Source organism: Eleutherodactylus coqui, chromosome 2 (genome assembly GCF_035609145.1).
Source record: "Eleutherodactylus coqui strain aEleCoq1 chromosome 2, aEleCoq1.hap1, whole genome shotgun sequence".
NCBI classification, from domain to species: Eukaryota; Metazoa; Chordata; class Amphibia; order Anura; family Eleutherodactylidae; genus Eleutherodactylus; species Eleutherodactylus coqui.
The window spans coordinates 140829068-140856895 of record NC_089838.1 but is presented as its reverse complement, the minus strand read 5'-3'; the positions used below and the strand labels follow the sequence as shown (position 1 = coordinate 140856895).

Below are 27828 nucleotides of genomic sequence, written 5' to 3'. Positions count from 1 at the left end.
TGGGTCCATTTAGGACTTTAGCTAAAAAAAATTGGCACAATAACTTGTGTGACACCACCTAGGATGATTTCATGCAAAGGTTTTTTTTTTTTAAAGTCAGAGTTTTTCCTGGCAGTTTTTCATGCAGTTTTATGAGCCAAAGTCAGAGGTAGGTTCCAAACCTATAGGAAATCTAAAGGAAAGACATCTACTTCTCTTTCCTGCTGGATCTACTTCTGGCTTTGTCTTAAAATAACTATGAAAAACTAACATGAAAAAAAAATTGGGCAGGGTAGTTTCACTCGCAATGTTTTTTTTTCCTTTTTTAATAGAAAAATGGCACTGTGGTTTTTCTTTCTAAAGAACTGCTTCCTATTTCCAAAAAGAGAAAATGCTGCGTGTAAACGCCTCCCCAAGCCTGAGTTCAGACTGAATTTAGGTTTGCACTCAGCCTTTCCATTCTGAGTTCAATTTGACTAGTTGGAAACAATATTGAGATGAAACTGAACAGTTGATTTTAACCCCCTCAGCAACAAGCAACATAAATTTGTAATGCTGACAAGCTAGTCCTTATGCCTGCAGCCCATTCATTTACATGCTAAGTTTGATGGCACTGTGCGCTTCTACACCGTTCCATCAGCTGACAGCCCAATTTTGTAGTGTGACAGGAAACTGCAATGATCAGTTGCCTGTTACAAAGAACGCGGAACCCAGTGATCATATTAAACGCTGTCTTGAGGATTGTTGAAGGGCTGCTTCTGCATTCAAGTAGTCACTAGGGAATCCTATGACGTCAGTAATGATGTCACAGAGATTCCCTCGGCAGGCAAGGCTTGGAGGCATGAAGAGAGGATGTGCATCCTCTCTGTGTGTGATTAGATCACTATTATCAGTGATCTGTATGTGGGGACAGCAGGGAACACTTTGATAATGTATTCCTGCTAGCCTGGGTCTTGGTAGTATAATAATAATAAATAACTACAGTGGTATGTGAAAAAAATGAGGAAAAAAGTTAAGAAAATAATAAAAAGCTGCCCCCCTCCACAAAAATGTGTGCACTTCTGCCGCCCATGTACACCATGCATCAGGTGCTCTGGCATCACAGAATATATGTTATGCAAAACATCTGTGGGTTTTTTTTTCCCATTTCTGACCATTTTTCACAAAAAAAAGGCTTACAAGATTAATTGACACACCCCCCCTTCCTAATTTTTAAATATCAATTATCCTTATGTGTCCTGAAAAAAAAACATTTTGAGGAAGACCAAAAGAGAAAATTCACCTTTTGAATACAACATTCTGAAATGTGAAATTTTGCTGTGAGCACCAAGGCCTAAAACACCCCTGGCAATGAAAGGCTTGATGAGTCAAGCAGAGACCAAAGGTACAACCTTTAGTCTCCATTTGACCTGGTTTCCATTTATTTTCGTCTTTTTGGATCACAGAATAGTATAATCGCTATTCAAACAGAACTCTAAAACTGAGAGGCTGAGAGTAAACTGGAACGCAGCCTGAATCCATCCTTTAGGCCGCAGTCACATGAATATATTGCAGGTGTGTTTTATGGATGAGTGTCCTGGCCTTACCATGGATTTACTTACTTGACTTCACAGCAACATAGATCTTTATGATGCTGTAATTTCATAGCAGTAGACTCGTGATCAGACCGGACTCTCATCTGTAATATGGGTGACAAAATATCTTGATGTGGCCTTAGACTGAAATTACACATGAAGTGGGAGATTTAACCAACCCTTTTAGGAGTAAAATAGGTGTACCATTTGGCTCCAGCCGAGCTTGTTAGAAATGGTGCAACTTTTTGAGAGGTATACCACTCAGCTCCACTTTCCTGAAAATGGGGTATAGATTGTTGGCTGGGGCATAGCCACCTGGATTTACATATTTATGAATAATTTATGCCAGCTGGATTATGCCAAATGTCTTTGTACGCGCATAGAACTGTTGAGATGTGCACACGTCTTCATATATTAGGTACATAATGTGCCGATAGGGATAAGACTAAGGTTGGCGTATGAAGTGCGGGCTTAATAAATCTCCCTCACAGTTTGTTTTTGCATTTCGGTGGGATTTTTTTTTTTAGCTGGAGACAGTAGACACAAAAGAGAGAGGTATCAATGGTTCCTTTGTGGTTTTACTTCTTTTTGCATCCTCTTCTGTGTTTGCCTCTGTAACCTCTATGGTAGGAATATTGTTTTTATGGACCTGTTCTTCCTGGAGCAGTGACCCCCCCCCAAATCACCAATCTGTACACTCTTAACACATTTGAACACTAGACATGTTGCTCGGGCATAACAACTCGCACAAATATGAACCCCATTCTTTTGAATTGGGTCATACACATGAGCAATGTTTTCTCGCATGGCACAGCGATGTGGAAAACAAAACGCGCCATGTTCTACCTTTTGTGTGTGATCTCGCATCACATCTCCCATTGTTATAAATGGGGTCAGCAGCAGCATTGTACCACATGCTAGGTGCATGCGATGCGAGGTCTCCCTTTGAAAACAATGGAAGAAACTCTGCAATCTTCCACCATGGTTTTTTAAAAACGCCCTGCATCGATGGGGAATTCACATGTTGACAAGCGTGATATCGGGCTGGGATTTACGGCACGGTTTCACACTCGCCTGTGTTAAGTTAACCTAAGTGTCAGTGTTGCTCATAGCAACCAATAACTTCAGTTTTTTAATTCTCAAACGTACTCTGAAACATTGAAGTTGGAATCTGGTTGCTAGGGGCTAAAATCTACCCCACCTCTATGTGTATATACTGAGGAGAATATAGCTGATCTCTGTGTATATACTGAAAACGGTCTAACTGACCTCTATGTGTATATACTGAGGAGAATCTAACTGACCTCTAAGTGTATATGCTGAGGAGAATCTAAGGCTCCTCTGTGTCTATATACTGAGGAGAATCCAACTGACCTCTGTGTATATACTGAGGAGAATCTAGCTGACCTCTGTGTATATACTGTGGAGAATCTAACTGAAAGGCTGTAAAGTACATAAGGAAGTGGCTATGGACTGCAGGGATGGAACGTGCCCTTAAGGCTAAGAAGAGGCTGCAACCACCAGTCTAGGGTTAAATTTGAATAAAAAGGGGCATTACCTTTAAGGGTAAAACATTAGAAGAGTGGGAGGGGTGGCACATTCTGTAGAGTGACATCGTTACATGCAGTCTGAGGAGAATCTAACGCTCCTCTATATGTATACATATGTTATTCCTCGGTTCCTCTAAAGTAACCATGACTTCATAAAATTTTTCGTGTGAACTACAGGGAAACACCTGTACCAAATTAACTCTGGCAAAGCCAGGTATATCAACTAGTTCAATATAAAGGGGTAAAAACAAAAAAAGCAGAGAACACTATTGGTCAGGGAAACCTCAGCAACCTCATCACCAATTTGTTTTTCTTTTACATTTTCTGTTAAACTGTATTGTGCGGGAGCTGTACCTTGTGGCCAGTAGGAGACTAACCTACCAGCTGAGTGGTATGGAAGAAGTATACTGAGGGTGTACATTTCCATACTGCACATGCATCTTGGGTTATACTGCCCTCATTACTAAGCAGTGCCAGGTCTCACCTGGAGTCATTCTAAGAAGAAAAGTAGTGGAAAACAGGTAGTAATTTAGTGAACAAATTTTTCAGTGCAGTTACTCTAGATAATTGACCTAAATGAATTGGTCATGACTCCCTATGCCCCCTGCCAGAGATTTCTATTAACCTCATGGTCATAACCAAGTTTACATATATGGATATAATAAGACCAAGTATCGAGGTTTTGGAACAAATAGCATAGGTGATGTGGAAGGAAGGGAATACAACATGGCAAACAAAACAGGAAAGAAACAAGTGCTATTGGTGGTGGATTCGTGACACAATTGTACTGAGCAGGGTCACCCTGTGGAAACCAAAAATGTATGGTCTAAAAGTCCTCCTCTCCGCGAAACACAGTTTGTACATCCAACATACATCAGGTGACAGTCATGAAATCTAGATGCTCAAGTATTCCCACTCATTAGTAAAAATAGCTTTATACATTACGTTGAAACAATTTCGGTCTGATTCATTCATGTGAATAATTAATGATAAATTACCTTCTAGTCCTCCAAATTCTGTGTTGTAAAAACAAAATTCAGCATGTTAGCCTTATATTAGACATATGGTGTTACTTCTTTATTGTGCCTTCAAGAAACCTCTGTGAGAGCTCATTTGCAAGCATGTCAATCCATATACCAATGTGTTTTAGCTCCAAGTCCCTGGGGTACCGCGGAGGCCAAGTTTTTAACATCTCCCTGCATGTATCCAATTTGCATAAACTCATTACTAATTACATTTAATTGGAAGTGATTTGCATATGCTTTGAATGCCTGTAAGCCTATTTATGGCCCATGAGACCTGGAGTAAAGGAACACTGCCATTTGTATTATGCAACATCATGTTCATATGTACAATCGTAAGTTGTACAGGAAAGTCCCAGTTTTGTTTTCTCCTTTTTTAGGTTCTTCATCAGAGGAGGAAATCAAATCTGCATTCCTGGAAACATTGGAGAATGCTTGCAGTAATCCCCAGCAAGTATCCTACAGTGAATTTGAAGATTATTATGAAGGACTAAGTATTGGCATTATGTCTGATGAAGACTTCATTAATATTTTAAGAAATTCTTGGGGCATATAGGGTACTGTGTCTCTAGTACAAGTGCTCATCATTCTGTTCACCCAGTTTTAATAGAAAGGCTGTACTTTTAACCTTTTCAAAAATAGATTGAACAGTACCATTGAGTGGCATTTTCAATGCCTAATCAAGGAAATGAGGCAAATTGGAGTTTTTGGTTTTACATATTATTCTTGAATCGGTTATTTTAAGTGTAATTATTCTTGTCCCCAATGGTTTTTAAGCATTTTTAGTTCATTGATTGTAATCATTGGGAATTGTTTATGCACAGTTTTTGAATGTGTCATATTTTTAAAGGACAAATCAGATATGGGTCGTAAAGGGAGGAGAATATAAATAAAATCTTATTTTTTGATTAAAGGGGCTGTCCAGCTTTAAACTCTTCATAACCTTTCCACACGCTAGGCCATTAATAGTAGATTAAGGAGGATCAACTGCCCAAGACTCCTCTGATCAGTTGTTCACTGGGTCAGTGCGCTTGTGCATTGAGTTGATTTCTGCAGGAAACGAACCGCTCCATTCATACTGCAGTGGCCAGGTTTAGTTTTACAGGCAGAGTTCCTACTGAAGTGTGCAGTACCAAACCTGATCACTGCAGAGAGAATGGAGCTGTGTAGGGAGATGATTTCTACAGGAAGCAAAGAAACAGACCCAGCGACCAGCTGATCAGATGGTGGTCCTGTGCAGTGGACAGCGCCTTTAAATCTTGTCTTTGGTTAAAGAAAAACTGCCACAAAACTGCATTTTTATGCCGAAAAACAAAGCGTTTTATTGAGAAAAATAACGGAACTAAAATTTAACCTTTATTGATTCTCTTTAAAATATTAAATCAAACTCAGATAGTCTATAAGAAGCCATTCATGCTATACAAAGGTTAGCTTGACATATTGTTTTGCCCTAGCTTCTCATTTTCCCTTTTCTTTCGAACAATGTCCACCCTACTTGTAGTACTCGATAAAACTAAGCAAATCTATATTATATCTAGCAATGAAAATTGGCACTAGTGTAGCAGATGTCTCTTTTGGCCCCTACGTACTTGTGGGGTCATATTTTCTTTCCGCATGCTCTGTCTAGAATCATACGTGCCACTAATATTATGTTTAATAAACATTCACGTCTTTAGCTAATCAATAAATCTCATTAGGGCATTTATATTGCAATACATAAGCTCAAATGTAATGCTTTCATTCTCTATGTATAGCTCCAAAATATTGTAAAGTCTACATACACAGCTGTTTTGTCTGTCTTTGTAGTGTTTTTGGGATTAGTGCCTTTTTAAAAAAAAATGCAGCACACTCTTGGTATGGCATTTTTCAGGTTGTTTCCCATGGGTTTCTCTATAGTCATTGTATAACACCAGAAAGATGTATATTTAAAATGTTGCAAAGTAAACACCATCAAAAGCGCTTGCAAAAAGCACATGAAAAGTGCTTGGAATTCATGGCATTTTTCCAAGCATTTAAAAACTGTGAAAAGATAGCGTACATGAAGGAGGCCTCATTGCAGTTGGAAAAAGTGCAGTGTTGGTAAATAGGAATTTATGGATTCTATTAATGTATTCTATGTGTCCCTCTATCACATAAGAGAACAGCAGTCCTGCAAAGTACATGATAGTTAGGAGTCGTGTTAAAGATTTTACATAAGGGCTCGGGAAGCATTAAATTACACTTCTGTATTAGATTGGTAACCAACTTTGCTTTATTTTTAGAGCATACTAGTTTATTTTTGCTTTTAGCCTGGGTTAGGACAGTCTAGTGTTTAATGTGTTTTTTAAACAAAGCAAAAAAGGGCTACAAAAAGAGAAATATACTTATTACTTGGCTTATCATGATCAGTAGAACTTTTTTTAAATCAAAATACAATATATGGTATACGTTCGCATTATGCATAAATCTACCATGTTTTCCCCAAAATAAGTTCTATGTTGAAAATAAGCCCTAGCTACACTACATGAAATTAAAAAAGAACAAGACTCCCCTAGCAGGTGCCGTTTGGGTCCCTCTCGCTGGGCTGCGGCACTCCCAAGTCTTCCGTGTAGTCTTCAGCACTGAGACAGCATTCTTTTCCTGTTAACAGGGCTTGAATACCCCGCCTCCAGCAAGAGATTGTTGTGATTGGTTCTGGAGCGCCACGGCTCAGCCAGTCAGAGCCAGCGCTCAATGAACCAATCACAGCCATTAATTGAATGGCTATGATTGGTTCATCAAGCACCGGCTCTGATTGGCTAAGGCGGTGTTCCTGAACCAGTCACAGCAATCTCTTGCTGGAGGCAGGGTATTCAAGCCGCGTTACCAGAAAGAGAATGCTCTCTCAGCGCTGAAGACTACATGGAAGACTGTTGGAGCGCCACAGCCTAGCAACAGAGACCCAAACAGCACATGCTAAGTGAGTATTAAGACACCCCCTAAAAAAAGGACACACTGCCTCTTTTGGAGCAACAATTTATATAAGACAGTGTCCTATTTTCAAGGAAGCACAATAGGTAACTTATCCTTATACAACATTAAATAATAGCCTCATTCTTCTTTTGTTCTTTTTTCTTGAAGTTTGTACTTTGGATGAGGTCAGGGTAGGTATAGGTGAACAGTAGAACAGATATTGATTTAGGTCAGATCACTGGAAAGTATAAACGGATGAACATGAAAATATTCAGCAATTACAAGAATGCATCCTCTGTAGTTAAACACTGAAGCTTCCCCTTGAATAACTATACTCAAGAAATCTTTAAAATATGATTCAGAAAGTCTATTGGAAAATTGCGTAGCCTTTAATGATAAAAAATGTAAGTATTTGTAAGAATCTGATTTCCATTTTACGAATTTCAGTTGCATTGTTTATTTGATGTATCTGAGGCTCACATGTACTGGACAGTAGGGTTACTGGACATCCCAGCTGTGGGTTACTACAATGTTACTGCCATTGTATGTATTTCAGTTTTATTGCTGTATTTCCTAGTTTTAATCACTTATTTCAGTTTTTTTGTTTTACAAATCTCATGTTCAATAATTTTATATACAATTTTCATAAATAAAATGTAATTAATAAAAGTTTTAGATTTGAACCCATTATGTCATGGTTTACTTTGCTAAATGTAGATAAGCTTGGCATTAGGGTGTGGTTAAAACAGCATTTCTGATTGTACACTTGGCTGTTTTATTTAATAGGATTGTATTTTAGACTCATAAGACTAGGGCTACATGGCGACTTTTGGTCACTACAGGGTCAAGCAACAAATGATCACTATGTGGTTAATAGGGTCATGGTGTAAGACACAGCTTGCAAAAAATCCAACTGAAAGCTGCTCAGCACAACACAAAGGCCCACATTTACTGAGATTGGCATGCCTCATGTCAGTGGAAGTAATGCTGATATTAAGAGCAACACACAGCTCTTTAATAAATTTAGCGTATTTGGAACTTTTTGACAGTCATAAGATCAAATTTCCGTCTATTATGAGCAGGTTTGGGTTTTGGACCAGTTTTAGAATTTCAGTTTCTATTTGGATGCAAATATTTGTTAGTTTTGCTGATGACATTCTGTTAGTAAATGTGAATTGTTAGAACTTATTTCATAACCATAAGATTATTGGCATGTGATAAATATATGGTTGACATACTGCACTCACTATCATATAGATGCCATAACTTTGGTGCCTTATGTCTTTCTTTCTTAGATTTACAAAAACTAAAGGGCACATTGAGCAAAAAGGTTAAACAAAGTGTACCTGACCTAACATAAGCATGTCACCATGACCATTTTTGCTTCTCAGGGCTATGAGAAACAGTAATGTGAGCAAAATCTTAGTTTTAAACACAAGTAGGAAATGAACAACATCATCCAAATGGACTATGAATCAGGCTTTCCCTTAGTACAAGTGATGCTATAATGGTTTCTTATTTTAGACAGGAAGCAAGATGAAACCATGTAGGTCTGGAGTTGCAGACAGATTGGCATTTAGTAATATAGGCTAATTGCTGCTGTCATTTCTTTCATTTTAGTCATCTAAAATATTAGGGAAATAGGAAGATTTGCATACTTGGGAAAAATCTGAGAAGTTGAACTAGTGTGTGAGCAGGCATTCAACACTAAGGACCTTATTTCATTGAGAATATAATGACATATTTGAGTGACACTATGTGAGCCTACTATGTAGCATTTATAATTTTGGTGTCTCCTTATGTGAAAAAGGGGCCATTCAGTTGCAACTTTTACTCCCCTTATAGCTACTCATGTGTACAGGTTTCATTTGTGGACACTGTTGCTATGTTTGCCTTCATGTGAAGGCATAATAAATTGTGTATGTATTACCATGAAGGACTTTTGGCATAGCAGCCTATATCCATATACATGACATTATTGTGTGGGCATATTGTCAATAAGCTATATTCAGTGTTGAGCAGTTAATGTTATGGTATTTTAATTAAAGCTTAAATCTTAATTGGCAAGGAAGATACACTATGAGGCAATGTTGGAAAGACAAGTTGGAAGAACGGAGATGTCATTTCATGTCCTGGTGGGTTGGTATCATGTTCAGATAAAACACATGGATGATACATAGTTTAGCATTTCCCCATGTGTTGTGCTATGATAATTTCCTTTGGACATATGGAATCTGTTCTTATAAATTGGAATCCCACACTGGAAACAGCTTTCCAAAACTGTAATTCATCCAGATTGCCTTCCTGGAAATTATAATAACTCGTCGTATTGTACTTGGTGGATTTTAGAAAATACTCGGGCTGGTTTCATACAGTTTTTTTTCTTTTTTTAACAACCACCATTGCAGTTTTGTGTACAAAAGCCAGAAGTGCATCCAGCAGGAAGGAGATGTATGCGTCCTTTCTAGAGATGAGCGAGCATGCTTGTTTAACCCCTTAATCACACGGCCTATTTTGGCGTTGAGGACCAAGCGATTTTTGGTATTTTTCCATCTCCATTTTTCAAAAGCCATAACTTTTTTATTTTTCCGTCGACGCGGCCGTATAAGGGCTTGTTTTTTGCGTGGCGAGCTGTAGTTTTTATCGGTGCCACTTTTGGATACATAGACTATATCGTAAAACTTTTATTATTTTTTTTATGATAACCGGGAGAGAAAATGCAACAATTCTGCCATATATATATATATTTTTTTTTACAGCGTTAATCATGCAGCATAAATGAAGCACAAATTTTTTTCTGCAGGTCGGTACGGTTACAACGATAGCAAAATTCTTATATTTTTTTTAGGTTTTTACACTTTTTTGCAATAAAAACCCTTTTTTTTGGAAATCTTTTTTTTTTCTCTATAGCTGCATTCAAAGTCCTGTAACTTTTTTATTTTTCTATGTACGGAGCTCTATGAGGGCTTATTTTTTGCAAGACGAGCTGTAGTTTTTCTTGGTACCATTATGGGGAATGTACGGCTTTTTTGATCACTTTTATTGCATTTTTTCTGAGGCAAAATGCTAACAATTAGCATTTTGCCTCTGTTTTTTACCTTTTTTTTTTACGCTTTTTGCTGTAAAAAGCGTGTTCAACTTTTTGTACACGTCGTTACGGATGTGTCAATACCCAATATGTGGGGTTTTAATTATTTTTTTACCTTTTTTTATGCTAATATTAGAAAAAGCATAAAAAAGGGGTTTTTTACATTTTTTTTTAACATTTTTCTTTTTTGTACATTTTATTTTCTTTTTTTTTCACTATTTGAGTCCCTCTGAGGGACTTGCAGCACTGTGCCTATGATCGCTGTCATAAGGCATGGCAGAGCTACTGCTCTGCCATGCCTTATCGCTTATACAGTGATCATAGGCATAGGCAATACAGGACGCCAGTGTCTGGCATCCTGTTGCCATGGTGACAGGCCGGGCTCTCGCGATGACATCGCGAGAGCCGGCCGGAGACACAGAGGGAGCGTGATCCCTCTGTGAACTCTTTCCCTGCCGCGATCTACTTAGATCGCGGCAGGGAAGGGGTTAACAGCGGGGGGCGCATCTCCGATGCCCCCCTGCTGTTGCAGCGGGACGCCGGCTGTGACTGACAGCCGGCTCCCGCTGCGGGATAGCGCGAGGGCAGTCATGATCTAGCGCTATCCCGATGACGTACCGGTACGTCATTTTGCGCGAAGTACCAGCCTGCCATGACGTACCGGTACGTCATTTTGCGCGAAGCGGTTAAGGCTGATGCTCGATCGAGCATCGGTCTTGTTGAGTAACTGATTACTCGACTGAGCACCATGGGGGGGGAGGTGAGCAGGAGAGAGGTGGGGGGGAGAGAGATCTCTCTTACTTTCCCCCCGCATGGTGCTTGGTCAAGTAATCAGTTACTCTACAAGACCGATGCTCGATCGAGCATGAGCCTTAAACAAGCATGCTCGCTCATCTCTAGTCCTTTCTCAATATTTTCTGTATCTTTTTAAATCCACTTCTGACTTTGCCTTAAAAAAGAATGCCTGATGACCCCTCCGATTTAAATGTAAGTGAATCTCTGGTGTTTACTTAAGTTTATTTAATTTACCAATGAAAGGTTGTCCACAATGTCAAAACTCTACACCCAAAGTTCAAATACAATTTAGTCTGTCATGAAAACTGATTTGATATTGTATATCATTTGGGGTTTTGCTTATTTTTTCTCATTACAAACATTTAGTAGAAGTCTGTTCCCCACCTCAGGCATTCTTGTGCTATTAGAAATTGTGCTTTATAATTTATGCATCAACCACGTCCCTTGTAGTCACTGCTTTTCTCATTACATGTGGCCTTTTGTGCACTTGGATATAAAACATGTTTTTGGGAAGAATTTAAATAATGCAATGCAGTGAATAATTCTGCCGAGGTTATTTAATGTGGTTTCACCAACTACTAAGCAAATTAATTCTTGTAAGATGGCTGTATAGTCATGACTCAAATATTGAATCAGATCACTTTTCCTTGTAATATGTTCAAGGTTAAACTGTCCATTACTACATTTTAAAGAACACCTGTCACTATTCTGTTTTTGCACGTGTTAAAGAAATATTTTTTTTCTAAGAAGCATAATTGACATTTAAAAAATATCAAATACTACTGTATATATATTTTTACATAGAAGATCGGGTCTGTCAGACTCAAGAGACATGACTAATATGGCTGACACAAGCTTGATGCCTATGGAATAGACTTCAGATAGCACTAAACGAGGTACTTGAAGTTCAGCCCTCTTCCCCATCCAATTCAGAATTTTTTAATTTAATGCATACTCTTAATTTTTTCCTTTTAAAAAAAATTAATTTGTTGTTTGAGGCTTTTTACAAAAATCTCAAAGGGGAATAAACAGTAAAGAACAATGGCTCAATCAATAACAGAAACAAACCATTGTAACCTCAGGGGGGGAATATGTGTGGCTCTCAATCTAGGGCTGACTAGACATCCTGCCTTGACTTCATAGGAGGGTCCCTAATTTCCTGAAGCTCTTCTGCCATCTGTATCCATCACTCCAATTTACATATATCAAAAAGCAATGGGATCTTAACTGAAAGAACTATGGCAAATGTGAACAGAGCCTAAGAAGCTGATTACCTTTACAATTATTTTCTATATGGTCGCTGAACAGTTCCAGAACATGTAAGGTAAATGTATGATGGGGTTCTTGCATGCAAAGAGAGATGCTACAATGCCTCTGCAGCACCAGTTAATAGAAGGTGGCTTCCCTATAAGTCGATGTCAGACCTTCTAGCAGGCATGCAACATGACTGGGAATATAAGCCAAAACCAGAGTCTTGAAAAGATAATCACGTGAAGTCAGGTTGTTTCTGTGTTTTTGCCCCTCGTCTGTTTTGGAGAAAGGCCTATGGCTTGAGTCAGGAGAGGTAAAGTTTCTCCTTGTGGAGACCAACAAGTAGGTGTGAGCAGACTTGTGTAATTCTGTAATGCCACCTACCACAGTTGCTGTTTAATGGATCCCTGGAACCACAATAAGATGTGCTAACAGCACAGCTGGTCAAACAAGGCTTGATCATGATGTAACGAGCCAGGCAGATAACAGGCTGATGTTGTAGAGCTGTGTAGGTAACAGGCCAGACAAGGCCGGGTAACAGAAGGCAACCTGGTTTAGCAGTTTACAGGACTAAACCTATGAAGAACTGCATTGATATTTGAACAAGACACCATTGAAGTCCCAGAGTCTAAATAAAGTAGGTAATGAGTACATTAGGAACCACTATGGCAACAAGGACCAAATAACAGGAAGAATTAACTATTGAATTGCCTCGGTGGATGATAGCACATATTCAAGACATGCTTGTTGGATGATATAATGTTCTGTCTGAGACCCCAGAGACACACAAGGAAGTCCCAGCCGCATGGTGCAACCTCCATAGAGGTACAGAAAACCTGTGCCAAAATTATAAACTGCGTGCAGCCATATGATCGGCGCAGTGCATGAGATCTGGGTGGTATGTTCACAGCTGCGCACAACACTTAAGTCTACCATCTTCGAAATTGTACAAATTTGTATAAACAAATGGTCTTCCAATATAACTAAAAACATTTTAAATAAAATTCGTATTTATGCAAAACAAACTATATCAGAAAAGAAAATTATCTGGGGTCTTTGCAATTCTGCAATTATCTATTTTTATATGTAGTTTTGATGTAGTTGAATAACTTGGATTGCATAATTTTTTCTGAATAAAGGATTCCTAAAAAAATAAACATAACATGAAGTTATGGTTTGGTAGTATGTAGCGACACAACAGAAACAATTGCTTTCAACCTTTAATTGGGTTATCTAAATTAATTATTTTTTCTAAAACTTTCTCAATCTTATGTACCAAAATTACAGATATATATTCGGCTCCTCTGCCACTCCTTTTTTGCCAATATCTGGTCCCCCATGGTCTGTCTTCACTTCCGGGTGCGGAGTGATGATGTCCCGATACCAGGTCATCAGATCTCTGCAGCTAACCCCCAACTGAAGGGAGCCAGTGATTGGCTGCAACACTTGCGTGACCCTGGTGTTTGTGATGCCATCAATGGCTCCCTGCACCTGGAAAAGACAACTAAGTATCACTGCATAAATAAATCCTTAAAAACATATTTTTTATTCTTTTTACAGATTATTAAAATACCCAGAAACAAACAAACATTGATACTTCAAAAACACATCATATATACATGTGTCAGCAAAGGTTCTAAATAATTTAACATGCAGGTGACAATGCCATAAATAATGATCAAAACAAGTAAGTTACAGTAACTTGAATCAGACGTAATCACCGATGTCCCATTTATAATGAGAGTAGATAAATACTGTATCTTTATTCACACCAGATACTCCACAGCTCAGACAGGTTACTCAATAGGCATGAGACCATTCCAAAGATAATGTGGAGCAACACTCTCCCTATGCTGTGTAGTATGTCATATCCTGCCTAATTGGAATAATAGTCATTAAAAAGACTCCCACTCACTGGAGGCTGTCACCTATGCAGCATCTATAAAGCACTATGTATGCCACATGTAGGTACAAACTCAATGCGGTTTCCCCATGTTAGTTGTCACTGGGATCATCAAGGGACTCAAAAGAAAGGCAATAAATAGATAAACCTCCCACGCATTCTCAGACATCCAGATAGAGTCTCTAATGACTTTGCACCTACATGTGGCATATATAGGGTTTTAGGCCTCCTTCACACGGGCAACATGGCATCGCCATGAGAAAATCGCAGCGATATTGCATCGCTGGTCTGTGTGATATTGCTGCATATTCTTGTGGCAATACTGCGATTTTGTGGCGCAACAAAGTAATGCGACTTTGTAGTACCACATGCAAGGATTTTCGGAGAGGGGCTTGAAATATTAGCCCTACTCTTAAAATAAGCCCTAACTGCATTTTTTTATTTTATTTTTTAAGTAGACTGCAGCTGCAGCTTCTTCTTGATCCCTGGCACTGGTCTTCATCTCTTTTGGCCAGAGACTGAAAAATCCCTGCCTCCTGGAAGTGCTGGCTGTGATTGGCTGACGCTTAGCCAATCAGAGCCAGCACTTGATAAATGGTTGGGATTGGTTGATCGAGCGCTGGCTGTGATTGGCTAAGCATCAGCCAATCAGAGGCATCACTTCCTGGAGGCGGGGATTTTTCAATCCCCGGCCAGAAGAGATGAAGGAGAATAGTGCCTGGGACCCGGTGAGAAGACGCGCCAGAGATGACAGCGCTTCTAAGGTGATGTATACTTTTTTCCCCCCCTGCAGCCAGGGCTTAGATTAGGGCTTTGACAGTATGATTTCCCACTCTCAAAGCTGCATCGCACCGCACGAAAATCTCATTTTCATGCAATGCAACCGAGAGGAAGGCTCCATAGGGAAACATGGGCTACAAAACCTCACGAGTCGCATGCATATCGTGGGACCCGCAAGGTTTGTGTGTTGGGATGTCGCATGCTACAAAACATCGCATGTGTGAATTAACCCATAGGAAAGCATTGGCTTCACATACATGCAATTTGTAGCATTGTAGCAGCGCGACAAGGTCACGCGATTTTGTCGCCCGTGTGAAGCCGGCCTTATAGGTGCTGTATGATGGAGAGAAAGACTTGCAGGGACTGGAGGCTTCTGGAATGGGAGCGGAAATTTAACTGTAATGTTAAAGAAATTTAGCAATTTCGTTTTTAATGTTACAAAAGATATATATTATGTAACTTGCAAATATATCTTTCCTTTAAATACAAGAGATTCACTGAATAGGTAAAAATTCTCATTGTTTTTTATTTTTAAACCGTCTGGTCCTACAGTATATACAGTAATTACAATGGTTTCTTTGATATAGCCTTTTTTTGCTTGAAACCTCTCAGATCCTTCCATATGTTTATAAATCCTGTTATGCTTTCCTGAAAATCCAGGCACAGCCATGTGTATATTTTAATCTGTGGCCATTACTCTAATGTTAGCTGCCAAATCAGCGATATTCAGCGAGTAGAACCTTGAGAAACTACAAATCTGGCAAAAGTATCTATTTATCCACTTGCAACCTTCATTTTCGTGTGCACGAGCAAAATACTTATTAATGAACACCACAACATTCCATTCAGTGTTTCAAAATTTGTTTCATTGCCTGGAAAATATTTGTTTCTCTATATCCAAACAGGATAAATAACCCATGTATTTTATCTGTAAAATACCAATCATAGTCTTGGCAGCCCACCCAGATGCAGGAAATATTGTCTCTCTTGTGTTGCTTTGGACAACATCATGATTATTTAGTTGTGACTCACTGGCTTCTTGACAGTTGGACTATATTTATTCACTACTAAGCCAACATCGTGACTCATTTTATTATCATCTGTTACCCCTTTACTAGCAGAGGGGTTTTCTATGCACTGGTAACCATCCTAGAAGTAAGCTGACTTGTTACGTATAGACAGCTATAATCTGAATATAGGCTCTGCTGACATTGAACAAAAGCTGCATTTATGTTGTAAAATCATATGTAGCTTTCATTGAAGAATTATGCTATGACATATTCCAAAACCTGAAGAAAGACATTTTACTGAACAGGATTGGCTGTTACTCTTTCGTCTGTTTTTGTCAGTGTGGGTGTGTTAACATGGCAATGAACACAATTTTCATAGATTTTCACAAAATACTTGCAAATTTAAGCAGCAGATTATCAGTTTATAAGAGGCTTTTTACCAATCATGTAAGAAAAATACTTTCCAATTCAAAAAATATTCATGTACAAGAAATCTGACTTCATGTGCAGAGCTAAAGCAATGTGATTTTGCCCTTTTCAATGTCACCAAGAATACATTCGTAATACAAAAAGGATGTCAAGATTTTTATGTGAATTTAATTTCCATTGAATTGATTGTCAGCTAATATGAGAAAACTAATCTAGCTATATCACGTATAATTAACAACACCCCTCGCTTTAGGGCTTAGGGACATCAGAGAGGTTCCTGCATCCAGGACACCTTTTAAAAAAAAATCAGAATGGAAAACCATAGCAAAGATCTGGCCTGATTTAGAGAACTCCACACTATTATGTATCATTACATAGTCTCCCATGTAGGAGAAATGTGGGGGCACCAAAACTGTCCCAACAGTAACATAAGATTGCCAGGGGTTTCGGCAGCTGAGATTGCAGTGATCTGCTACTGCCAGGCCCGCTTCCCTTAAGGTACAGTGATATTACTTTATTCCAGCACCTACACCACGCTAATGCGGCACACAGCAAAAATAATGCCTTACCAGGTTAGGAGGAAACTTATTGAAAAAGTATGCAACAGTACTTCCATATTTGTCACACTTAAAAGAACTTTGCTTACCCATTCTGAAACTAAAGTTCGGAGACCAGCTAACCCTGTTGATCAACTTTTCTTTTTGATGGAAGATGTGACAAGTTATATGTACATTGTATCAACTATAGCAGGGAAAATTTAATAAAGTTGCAAGAAAAAGTAAGTAAACCCTTTGGAATTACCTGGATTTTTGAATTGATTACTAATAAAATGTCGTCTGAGTGTTATCTAAGGGGCTAACTAAACTCGTTAGCTCTGTCCGTTTCACAAGAGGAATTCTGAAATGTGCCCTGGACTGACCGCTGGTCTCCGAACCTGAGCTTGTATGATGCTCTGAGTTATGGCCCGGTGACAGTCGGTCAGGCTGGGACACGCTTTGGAACTCCGTTCATGAAATGGACAGAGCTTAAGACAGTTTGTTTAGCCCCCAAGTCACAATTCTAGACAGACGCAATCTAACTAAACTAATGATACCCAAACACTATCTATAATGTATCTAAGTCTGTATAAGCCCTAAAAGTGTATGATTAATATTGATGTTCCCTCCAGCTCAAGGTGAATAAAATTTAAAGTAGATACACTCACATTTGCATATTGAGTTACTATCACTCGCTTTAAAATGAATGCAAAAAACATTGCATTACATGATCTAAAGCAGTATTCCTCTCTAAATAAAATTAAACATTGCTTGACTGATTTACATAAAACTGTGTAAGACATTAGGCACATGGCTGTGCATAAAAAATAACATGGTATGAATCATAGATTATGTAACTTTTAAAGCTGTTACTGACATAGCTGCAGTGTTCTTAATAGCATTGCTTCTTAGCATATATTCACATATATCCATGTTTGTCACAGATAAGGACTCCTGGTATGTTAGCAGAAGTCCAGCTTCTGAAATGACAGGAACCAGAGTTTAGGGTTTACATAGAGGAGACCCCATCCATAAATAAAAAATAGCATCAAAATGGGATCCCTCTCTTAGAAGTAGTTTATGCTTCCTCCCGATCAGCTTACAGATGAAAGTGAAATTTGTGAGCCACTCTTTTCATTGCTTGTGGGAAGTAATGGAGACATTGGCTTCAGGATGGTTTTCCAGCTGGTTGGCTATGCCATATCTGTGCAAGGGGAAGAACTGAGATTGTCAGTAGCCATAAAGAAACTTAAGCCAAACTTCTGATACCTCATAGGCACTGTTGGAGCTGCCTCAATGTGCCAGAATTTTATCCAATATCCCCATGGGTGGGCACTAGAGATGAGCGATCCTACTCGGCCACGCCCCTTTTTCGCCCGAGCGCCGCGATTTTTGAGTACTTCCGTACTCGGGCGAAAAGATTCGGGGGTCGCCGTGGGTGAGTGGGGGGTTGCAGCGGGGAGTGGGGGGGAGAGGTAGAGAGAGGGCTCCCCCCTGTTCCCCACTGCTACCCCCTGCTCTGCCACGCCTCCCCCCACCCCCCGGCGCCCCCCGAATCTTTTCACCCAAGTACGGAAGTACTCGAAAATCGCGGTGCTCGATCAAGTAATTACTCGAAACGGGTAGGTTCGCTCATCTCTAGGCACATCATGAAGATAGTTAAACTTTAGATTTTGTATTCCGCCCCAAAAACAACACATAAACTGATTCTCAAATAGTGTATATATAACACTAGGTGCAAAGTTTATACCCAGGACTGGGACAGTAACGAAAGGGCATCCGCTACGTCTAGAGGAAAGCAGGTTTCATCACCAACACAGAAAAGGGTTCTTTACTGTAAAAGCAGTGAGACTGTGGAACTCTCTGCCTGAGGATGTAGTGATGGCAAAATTCATAGAGGAGTTTAAAAGGGGACTTGATGTCTTTCTAGAGTGGAAGGATATTACAGGATATAAATCTTAGGTTAATTGTTAATCCTGGTATACAGGCAGGTAGGAAATATCAGGGGTTGATCCAGGGATTAGTCTGATTGCCATTAGGGAGTCCGGAAGGAATTTTTCCCCTAAAAGGGCTAATTGGCTCCTGCCTCTTGGGGTTTTTTGCCTTCCTCTGGATCAACAGGCTGGACTAGATGGACATTGTCTTCATTCGGCCTTACATACTATGTTACTATGTAAAGAAGGTGAAATTACAGGATCGAAACTCACAGGGTTGGGCACCTGTGATTTGGGTCCTTGACCCCAGAATGTGTATTCCAAACATGGCAGCACAGCAGCCCAGCTTCCCTAACCATGATAATTACCAGTGGTCTTCTGTTGTTCTCAAGACTCTTGGGGTCCTCCATAGCGATTAAGAGTTGCGCATGGCTCAAGGTGCTGTGTATTTTGTATTCAGTGTATATATGTGTCTCAAATCTTTCCTTGCTAAAATCTTTAATACACCGCTGAATATAATATCACGCCTTAATAAGTTTCTATTTCCTTATATTTTATAAGGTTCATTGTTTACCACTAATTTGTGCTTTTTATGATGGGCTGACATTTTATGACTGCTTTATACCTTAGCTGTGTCTTAAAATAATCACAGGCTTTAAAATATTTATGCACACTTCTAGTACAAGACATTTTATGAATATTCTTATGGAAAGAAAAACAAATCTATTGGAAAGTTGGCTGGATCCTATAATTTTCTTTTGTGCTAAAAGTATCTCTACATAAGAACCTTCGGCATAAAAATGTATGTGTAATATATATAATATTTTGCATGACTAACCTTCCCTAGAGACATATAATGCCTTTTCTGAGGGCTCCGGGGTAAGTGAACACAACTTGTAAGTTGGTAATTGCCTTCTAACTGCCCGAAATCCTTTTCTTGTTGGCTGTAGAATGCTGAGGTCAGAATCCCCTGGCATCCCCAACCAAGCAAAAAATATACAGTGACTTCTGTGAGATAAGAGGCAATGACATTTTTCTTGCTTGATATAATTATTCTATACTTTGAGTTTGACAATTGAGAAATAGTGTTTTGACACTTTGATTGGATTTCTTTGAATTCCTGGTTCTAAATATAGCTGGTATTTATAGGACTTATGTCATAGAAATTGCTCTAAAATTGTATAATTTTGTTTTGGCATGGAAATGATATGCCTTAGAGGTCATTTGAATAGAAACATGCTTAGAAATAATGATCATGTGGGGCATTTACACAGTCAGACTTTCTCTATTATACATCAGGTGTTGCTTTGTGAACTACTGTGTTTTCCCGAAAATAAGACCGTGTCTTATATTAATTTTTGCTCAAAAAAATTTAACTTTTTTACATATATAGCTGCCTGGACACTATTTAAATTGACTTTTTTTAATTAACTGTAAGCAGCACTTAATTTTGGAGTAGGGCTTATATTTCAAGCATCCTCAAAAATCCTTAAAAATCATTTTGCATCCGCAAAAAACCTGGAAAATTGTGCTATGTCTTATTTTCAGGGTATGTCTTATTTTCAGGGAAACAGGGTAGTTGTTTAAATTTAGATGCATAGTATATTTTCACACCAGGATGGAATTAAAAGGAAGTTCTGTATTTAGCGCCACTTTAAACCTAATATTATGGATTAACATCTCAACAAGCAAGAGGGATTAGCTTAAAAAGCCACTCCAGCAAAAACACATGTCAGACCCCTCACTTGACTACCTGTCAATGTGTGCCCCCCCTGTCTAATGCTTATCTGTGACCATTTGAGCTATAATTTTTCCCTTTAGTCTTACATTTATCCCATGATGCATTAGCAGGGCATTAGCTGAGGAAATACCATTTGTATCTGCTGGAGGAAAAGTTTAATTGTCATTATCTTCTATACTCACCTAAATAACCTACATCCATAAACACGCAGTCAGAAGGATGAGCTGCGTTCTCCTCTACTATAACTGTGTGGTAATCATTAGTAACTGATAGGAGTGCCTGTATCCCTCTTTAGGCAGTTTCTGTAGTAGGGATCAAGTAGCAGCATTACGCAGACTGAGAATTTGACTAGAAAATGAATCCATAACCCCAAGTAGATCAGAGCTGGTCAGAATTGATATCACATGACTGTCTGAGGAAAAAGAGGCAACAAGTAATGCTGTAATGCAAAAGTAATACTAGCCCACTTATATATACTAGGGGGATAGCTACATAATAAATGAATTTTAAAAAAATCACCGGAGTGGCCCATTAATAATGCAGGGTAGCTGTGGACAATTTTGATATGCCACAGTTGATCTCCTGGCACTGACAGCAGAATACAGGCACAATGTCAGTGTTGCTTACATGGATAAATAGAGAAGAGGGATTGATGCAATGGTTGCTATATTGTGATAGTCTCTTTGCTCACTCTTGCGGTCAAGCATGCAGGAATTTTGAATTTCTGAAGTTACAATTACTTTTGCTTCAGTACCCGAAATTAAAGTGATTGTTCAGGATTAGAACAAGTATGCATTCCAAAAAAACTGTGCCACACATGTCTACAGATTGTGTGTGGGACTGCAACCAAGACTCATGCACTTCAATGAAACTGTGCTACATTACCAAACACAACCCATGGACAATTGTGGTGCTATTCCTAGAAAAAAAAGGTGATGTTTTTCTAGTCCTGTAAAATCCTTTTAACCCCCACCCCACCTCAAGCTCTGTTCATTTAACTGGAAAAGGACATTAGTTTTGAATGAACAGAGGTCGTTTTACTATAAGAGGTCAAATACCCATGCATCTGTATCTGTGTACTTTCTTGCTGGGTTTTATATAAGTTCTTCTGTGTGCAGCAGCACGTCGCCAGCAGTCGGTGTCCCGCGGCATGGCAGCACAGCGGTGGGCAAGCGTCAGCAGGCCGTGCTGAAACTACTCAGCTTAGCAGAGAAGAGGCACACGGCCCACGAACTGCTGCAGGGTCTGACAGAGCAGACCGACCGCTGGCTTGCGCCGCTGAGCCTCCAACCGGGCATGGTCGTGTGTGACAACGGCCGTAACCTGGTGGCGGCTCTGCAGCTCGGCAGCCTCACGCACGTGCCATGCCTGGCCCACGTCTTTAATGTGGTGGTTCAGCGCTTTCTGAAAAGCTACCCACGCTTGTCAGACCTGCTCGGAAAGGTGCGCCGGCTCTGCGCATACTTCCGCAAGTCCCACACGGACGCTGCCACCCTGCGCACCCTGCAACATCGGTTTCATCTGCCAGTGCACCGACTGCTGTGCGACGTGCCCACACGGTGGAACGCTACGCTCCACATGTTGGCCAGGCTCTATGAGCAGCGTAGAGCTATAGTGGAATACCAACTCCAACATGGGCGGCGCAGTGGGAGTCAGCCTCCTCAATTCTTTACAGAAGAGTGGGCCTGGTTGGCAGACATCTGCCAGGTCCTTGGAAACTTTGAGGAGTCTACCCAGATGGTGAGCGGCGATGCTGCAATCATTAGCGTCACCATTCCTCTGCTATGCCTCTTGAGAAGTTCCCTGCAAAGCATAAAGGCAGACGCTTTGCGCTCGGAAACAGAGGCGGGGGAAGACAGTATGTCGCTGGATAGTCAGAGCACCCGCCTGTCTATATCTCAGCGCGTTGAGGAGGAGGAGGAGAAGGAGCATGAGGAGGGGGGGAAAAGACAGCTTGGCCCACTGCTGAGGGTACCCATGCTGCTTGCCTGTCATCCTTTCAGCGTGTATGGCCTGAGGAGGAGGAAGAGGATCCTGAAAGTGATCTTCCTAGTGAGGACAGCCATGTGTTGCATACAGGTACCCTGGCACACATGGCTGACTTCATGTTAGGATGCCTTTCTCGTGACCCTCGCGTTACACGCATTCTGGCCACTACGGATTACTGGGTGTACACACTGCTCGACCCACGGTATAAGGAGAACCTTTCCACTCTCATACCCGAAGAGGAAAGGGGTTCGAGAGTCATGCTATACCACAGGACCCTGGCGGACAAACTGATGGTAAAATTCCCATCCGACAGCGCTAGTGGTCGAAGGCGCAGTTCCGAGGGCCAGGTAGCAGGGGAGGCGCAGAGATCAGGCAGCATGTACAGCACAGGCAGGGGAACACTCTCTAAGACCTTTGACAGCTTTCTGGCTCCCCAGCAAGACTGTGTCACCGCTCCCCAGTCAAGGCTGAGTCGGCGGGAGCACTGTAAAAGGATGGTGAGGGAGTACATAGCCGATCGCACGACCGTCCTCCGTGACGCCTCTGCCCCCTACAACTACTGGGTGTCGAAGCTGGACACGTGGCCTGAACTCGCACTGTATACGCTGGAGGTGCTTGCTTGTCCTGCGGCTAGCGTCTTGTCAGAGAGGGTGTTTAGTGCGGCTGGGGAATCATCAGAGATAAGCGTACCCGCCTGTCAACCGACAGTGCCGACAGGCTTACACTCATCAAGATGAACAAAACCTGGATTTCCCCAGACTTCTCTTCTCCACCAGCGGACAGCAGCGATACCTAAACAATACGTAGGCTGCACCCGCGGATGGAAGCATCGTTCTCTATCACCATCCAAAACGGGGACCTTTTTGCTTCATCAATCTGTGTATAATATTCCTCCTCCTCCTCCTGCTCCTCCTCCTGAAACCTGACGTAATCACGCCAAACGGGCAATTTTTCTTAGGCCCACAAGGCTCAGTCATATAATTTTTGTAAACAATTTTTTATACGTTTCAATGCTCATTAAAGCGTTGAAACTTTCACCTGAACCAATTTTTATTTTAACTGGGCTGCCTCCAGGCCTAGTTACCAATTAAGCCACATTAACCAAAGCGATTAATGGGTTTCACCTGCCCTCTTGGTTGGGCATGGGCAATTTTTCTCAGGTACATTAGTACTGTTGGTACACCAATTTTTTGGGGCCCTCGCCTACAGTGTAATCCAATGAATTTTTTGCCCACCTACATTAAAGCTGATGTTACATCAGCTGTGTTGGGCACTGCAATGGGATATATTTATGTACCGCCGGTGGGTTCCAGGGAGCCACCCATGCTGTGGGTCCACAGGGAGTTGTAACTGCATGTGTCTACTTCTAAAGAACCCCAGTCTGACTGGGGCATGCAGTGTGGGCCGAAGCCCACCTGCATTTAATCGGACGTTACCTCAGCTGTGATGGGCACTGCAATGGGATACATTTATGTACAGCCGGTGGGTTCCAGGGAGCCACCCATGCTGTGGGTGCACACGGAATTCCCATTGCGGAGTTGTACCTTGCTGTGACTATTTATAAAAAACCCCGGTCTGACTGGGGCATGCAGACACCTTGACAGAATGAATAGTGTGTGGCACATAGGTTCCCCATTGCTATGCCCACCTGTGCAGCTCCTGATGGAGGTGGCACAGGATTGGATTTCTCATTGCTTCTGTACAGCATTGTGGACTATCGCCCCGCCCCTTTTAAAGAGGGTCGCTGCCTAGCCGTGCCAACCCTCTGCAGTGTGTTCCTGCGGTTCCTCCTCATGGCAGATGCACTTATAAATAGACATGAGTGTGGCGTGGCATGAGGGCAGCTGAAGGCTGCGCAGGGACAGTTTGGTGTGCGCTGTGGACACTGGGTCGTGTGTGTGTGTGTGTGTGTGTGTGTGTGGGGGGGGGGTTGGGCAGCATGTAACCCAGGAGAAGTGGCAGCGGAGTGTCATGCAGGCAGTGATTGTGCTTTGTTGGAGGTAGTGTGGTGCTTAGCTAAGGTATGCATTGCTAATGAGGGCTTTTCAGAAGTAAAAATTGTTGGGAGGGGGGGCACTCTTGCCGGTATTGTGGCTTAATAGTGGGACCTGGGAACTTGAGATGCAGCCCAACATGTAGCCCCTCGCCTGCCCTATCCGTTGCTGTGTCGTTCCCATCACTTTCTTGAATTGCCCAGATTTTCACAAATGAAAACCTTAGCGAGCATCGGCGATATACAAAAATGCTCGGGTCGCCCATTGACTTCAATGGGGTTCATTACTCGAAACGAACCCTCGAGCATCGCGATAATTTCGTCCCGAGTAACGAGCACCCGAGCATTTTGGTGCTCGCTCATCTCTATTGATAGGTCTTCAACTCCTGCCAAACACCCTGCAAGGCATGCAACTACACACCACCAGTCTGAGTAGCAGCGCCACAGAGCAGCAGCACGATCAGTGAAAGCAGTGTGAGGCTGCCCTGGATCACAGAAGCTCCATCCACCTTTTCAATCAGTCAACTTGGGACTGGCAATGTGTCATGATGGAGCGTTCACTGTCCTGGGCACCGGTAGTCATTATCATGGTTACACTTCACTGTATTCAGTGTTCAGCTTCAAGATTTACTCCCCATGAGCTGCTGGACCCAGGAGCAGCACAGTGCTGCAAACCAGCAACATAATCAGGTGCATGAGGTACCTAAATCTCCCTGGGTCTGGCATACAAAGTAACCCTAAAATGATAAATTTCAAAACTCTTGAGGGCCCAAGGCAATTGCCTGGTTTGTGACCCCTAACACCAGCCCTGCACAGGGAAGGGGTAACACAGACTTTTGTTCATGTTATCAGCTCCTTCATCAAAAAGAAAACAAATTTTCTCTCTTATTGTCACACAGGGCAGTCTTTTCTCCCAGTTAGGCCCATTTCACACGGGCAACATGATATCGCCTCGAGAAAATAGCAGTAATATCGTATTAGTGGTCCGTGTGATATCGCTGCAATACTACGATTTTGTGGCGCTACAAAGTTGTGCAATTTTGTAGCAACACGTGAGGATATTCAGAGGTGGGGCTTGTAATATAAGCCCTACCCTGACAATAAGCCATAGCGGCAGAAAAAACACACAAAAAAAACGCCATCACCTAAGAGGCGCTGTCCGGCTCCACTGCGTCTTCTCCTGGGTCCCCAGCACTGGTCTTTAGGCATGTCTTCTGGCCAGGGATTGGAAAATCCGCGTCTCTAGCGAGCATTGCCTCTGATTGGCTGAGCATCGGGGGCTCAGCCAATCAGCCACCGCTGGATTGCCTGAAGACCAGTGCGGGTTCCAGGGAAAAGACGCAGCGGAGCTGACAGTGCTTCTTAGGTGATCTATGTGCTTTTTTTATGCGGCTAGGGTTTAGTTTAGGGCTTTGACAGTAGGATTTCCTTCTGTAAAAGTTGCATCGCACCGCACGAAAATCGCGTTTTCATGCGATGCAACAGAGAGGAAGGCTCCACATGGACTAAAAAACATTGCAGGTCGCGTGCATATCGCGAAACCCGCAAGGTTTTTGTCTCGCAATGCTGCATGCTACAAGACATCGCAAATGTGAAGGAACTCATAGGAATGCATGGGCTTCACATACATGCGATTTGTCGCAACGCGCGAAAATCACGCAACTGTGGAAGAGGCCTAAAGAAGTAAAAAGATTAGCACTTGCTCATCTAATTGCTTCTCTATTCTCCTTAACACCACATATGCTGCTGGCATTGCGGACCATGGCATCTGACTGCTTCTGCAGAAAGAAGGTGTTCTTTTTTTTTTTTACACCAGTCTTAAAATATTTTCATATATATATGAAAATGACACGACTGGTGTCGCTAAATGTGTAACAACCTGTGCTCTAAAACATGACACTATTTATTCTGCACAGTAAATTCTGTAGGAAAAAAAAAAGAGAATGCAAAGAAAAGCCACTTTCTGTTCATCCTAATTTCCCAATATGGCCAATGAAAGGTAACTAAAAATGCGTATATACCTCAAAATGGTACCACTAAAAACTATGAGCTGCTCTGCAGAAAACAAACCATTATACAGCTCTGTCACCAGAAAAAGAAAGACTTGTCTTGGAATGTGGTGGCACACAGCAAAATAATTTTTTAAAAAGTGTTTATAATGTGTAAAACTAGTTAAACATAATAAAACGTAGAAATGTGGTGTCATCGTAATCGTATCAGCCCGTAGAATAAAATTAGCATAATGTTTATACCATATAGTGAACTCCGTAAAAATATATCCTAAAAATCAATGCTGAAATTACTTTTTTCCCGTTGCCCCCTACAAAAAATTAAGTTATTCAATACATTACATGTATCCGAAATTGGTTCCTATAAAAACTAGACCTCATCCCATAGATACAGGGTTATTACAAATGATCATCTCGATTTGAAACTCTCATAATTCCCATTTAATGTCACTCAGATAGATAGATTTGCTATCAGTGGAAACAGAAACTCAAAAATATTCATTTAGCAAAACAGTGAAAGATGTCCTTTTTGCCCAAAGCAACAAATCACAATGCAACTTTCATTTCTCAAGCTGCTGAAGTAAAATGAAAGCTGAACTGTGATTGGTTGTTATGGGCAACAAGAACAGTCTTACTATAAGGACTCAGTCACACGGGCGCGTCAGCACCCGTACACAGGCGCCGATGCACCCGTGTGACTGAGCCATACTTCCGTGTGACGGCCATACTTCAAGACGGACGTCTCTCTGCAGCACTGAAGAAAGAACACATGACCGGCAATGAATCCGGTCACATGTTCTTTCTCCCGGCGCTGCAGAGAGACATCCGTCTTGAGGTACGGCCGTCTTCCTCCTGCAGTAACACGGGCGCCGAGGCGCCAGTGTGACTGAGCCCTTAGACAGCTTTGCTAAATGAAGCCCAAGAAGTTTTATTCTGGTGTAGTTTTCAATAGGGAAATATGAGACAAAATGGCTGCCAATAAAGACAGGTGAGTGTTTTGTGTCCTCGCATTGTTTTCACATCGATTTATTGGAAGAGCATAGTGTTTAGATACTTTGTTGCCATTTAGTTTCTTTAATTTGTTTCTATAAACAGTGTGACTTTTTTAATTACAGGGGCTAGGAGATGGTAAACAGTAGGTGGAAGAAGAGGTAGAATTATCTGCTATTGACTAGCATGGGGTCAGGTGCTCTCTCCCAGTAGCTTATAGTGCCTGTAAGGATATTGGTGGGGCCTCTTTTGGATCCCCTTGCAGTATTATTGACTACGCATGGTGTCTTTAATATTACTAGTAAGTATTAGGAAATTATAGTA

General features: G+C 41.1%; 1 protein-coding gene across 3 annotated transcripts in view; it reads left to right on the top strand.

Annotated features, from left to right (window-relative positions):
- CAPS2 (calcyphosine 2) overlaps nucleotides 1–6890 on the top strand; it is a 78624-nt gene extending 71734 nt beyond the window's left edge. For all 3 annotated transcript variants that reach the window (XM_066591658.1, XM_066591656.1, XM_066591655.1), the window contains one exon: nucleotides 4506–6890. In XM_066591658.1, the coding sequence (XP_066447755.1) occupies nucleotides 4506–4681 (176 nt within the window). In that variant the 3' untranslated portion in view covers nucleotides 4682–6890. The remainder of the gene's footprint in view (nucleotides 1–4505) is intronic.
- The last annotated feature ends 20938 nt before the right edge of the window (nucleotides 6891–27828 follow it).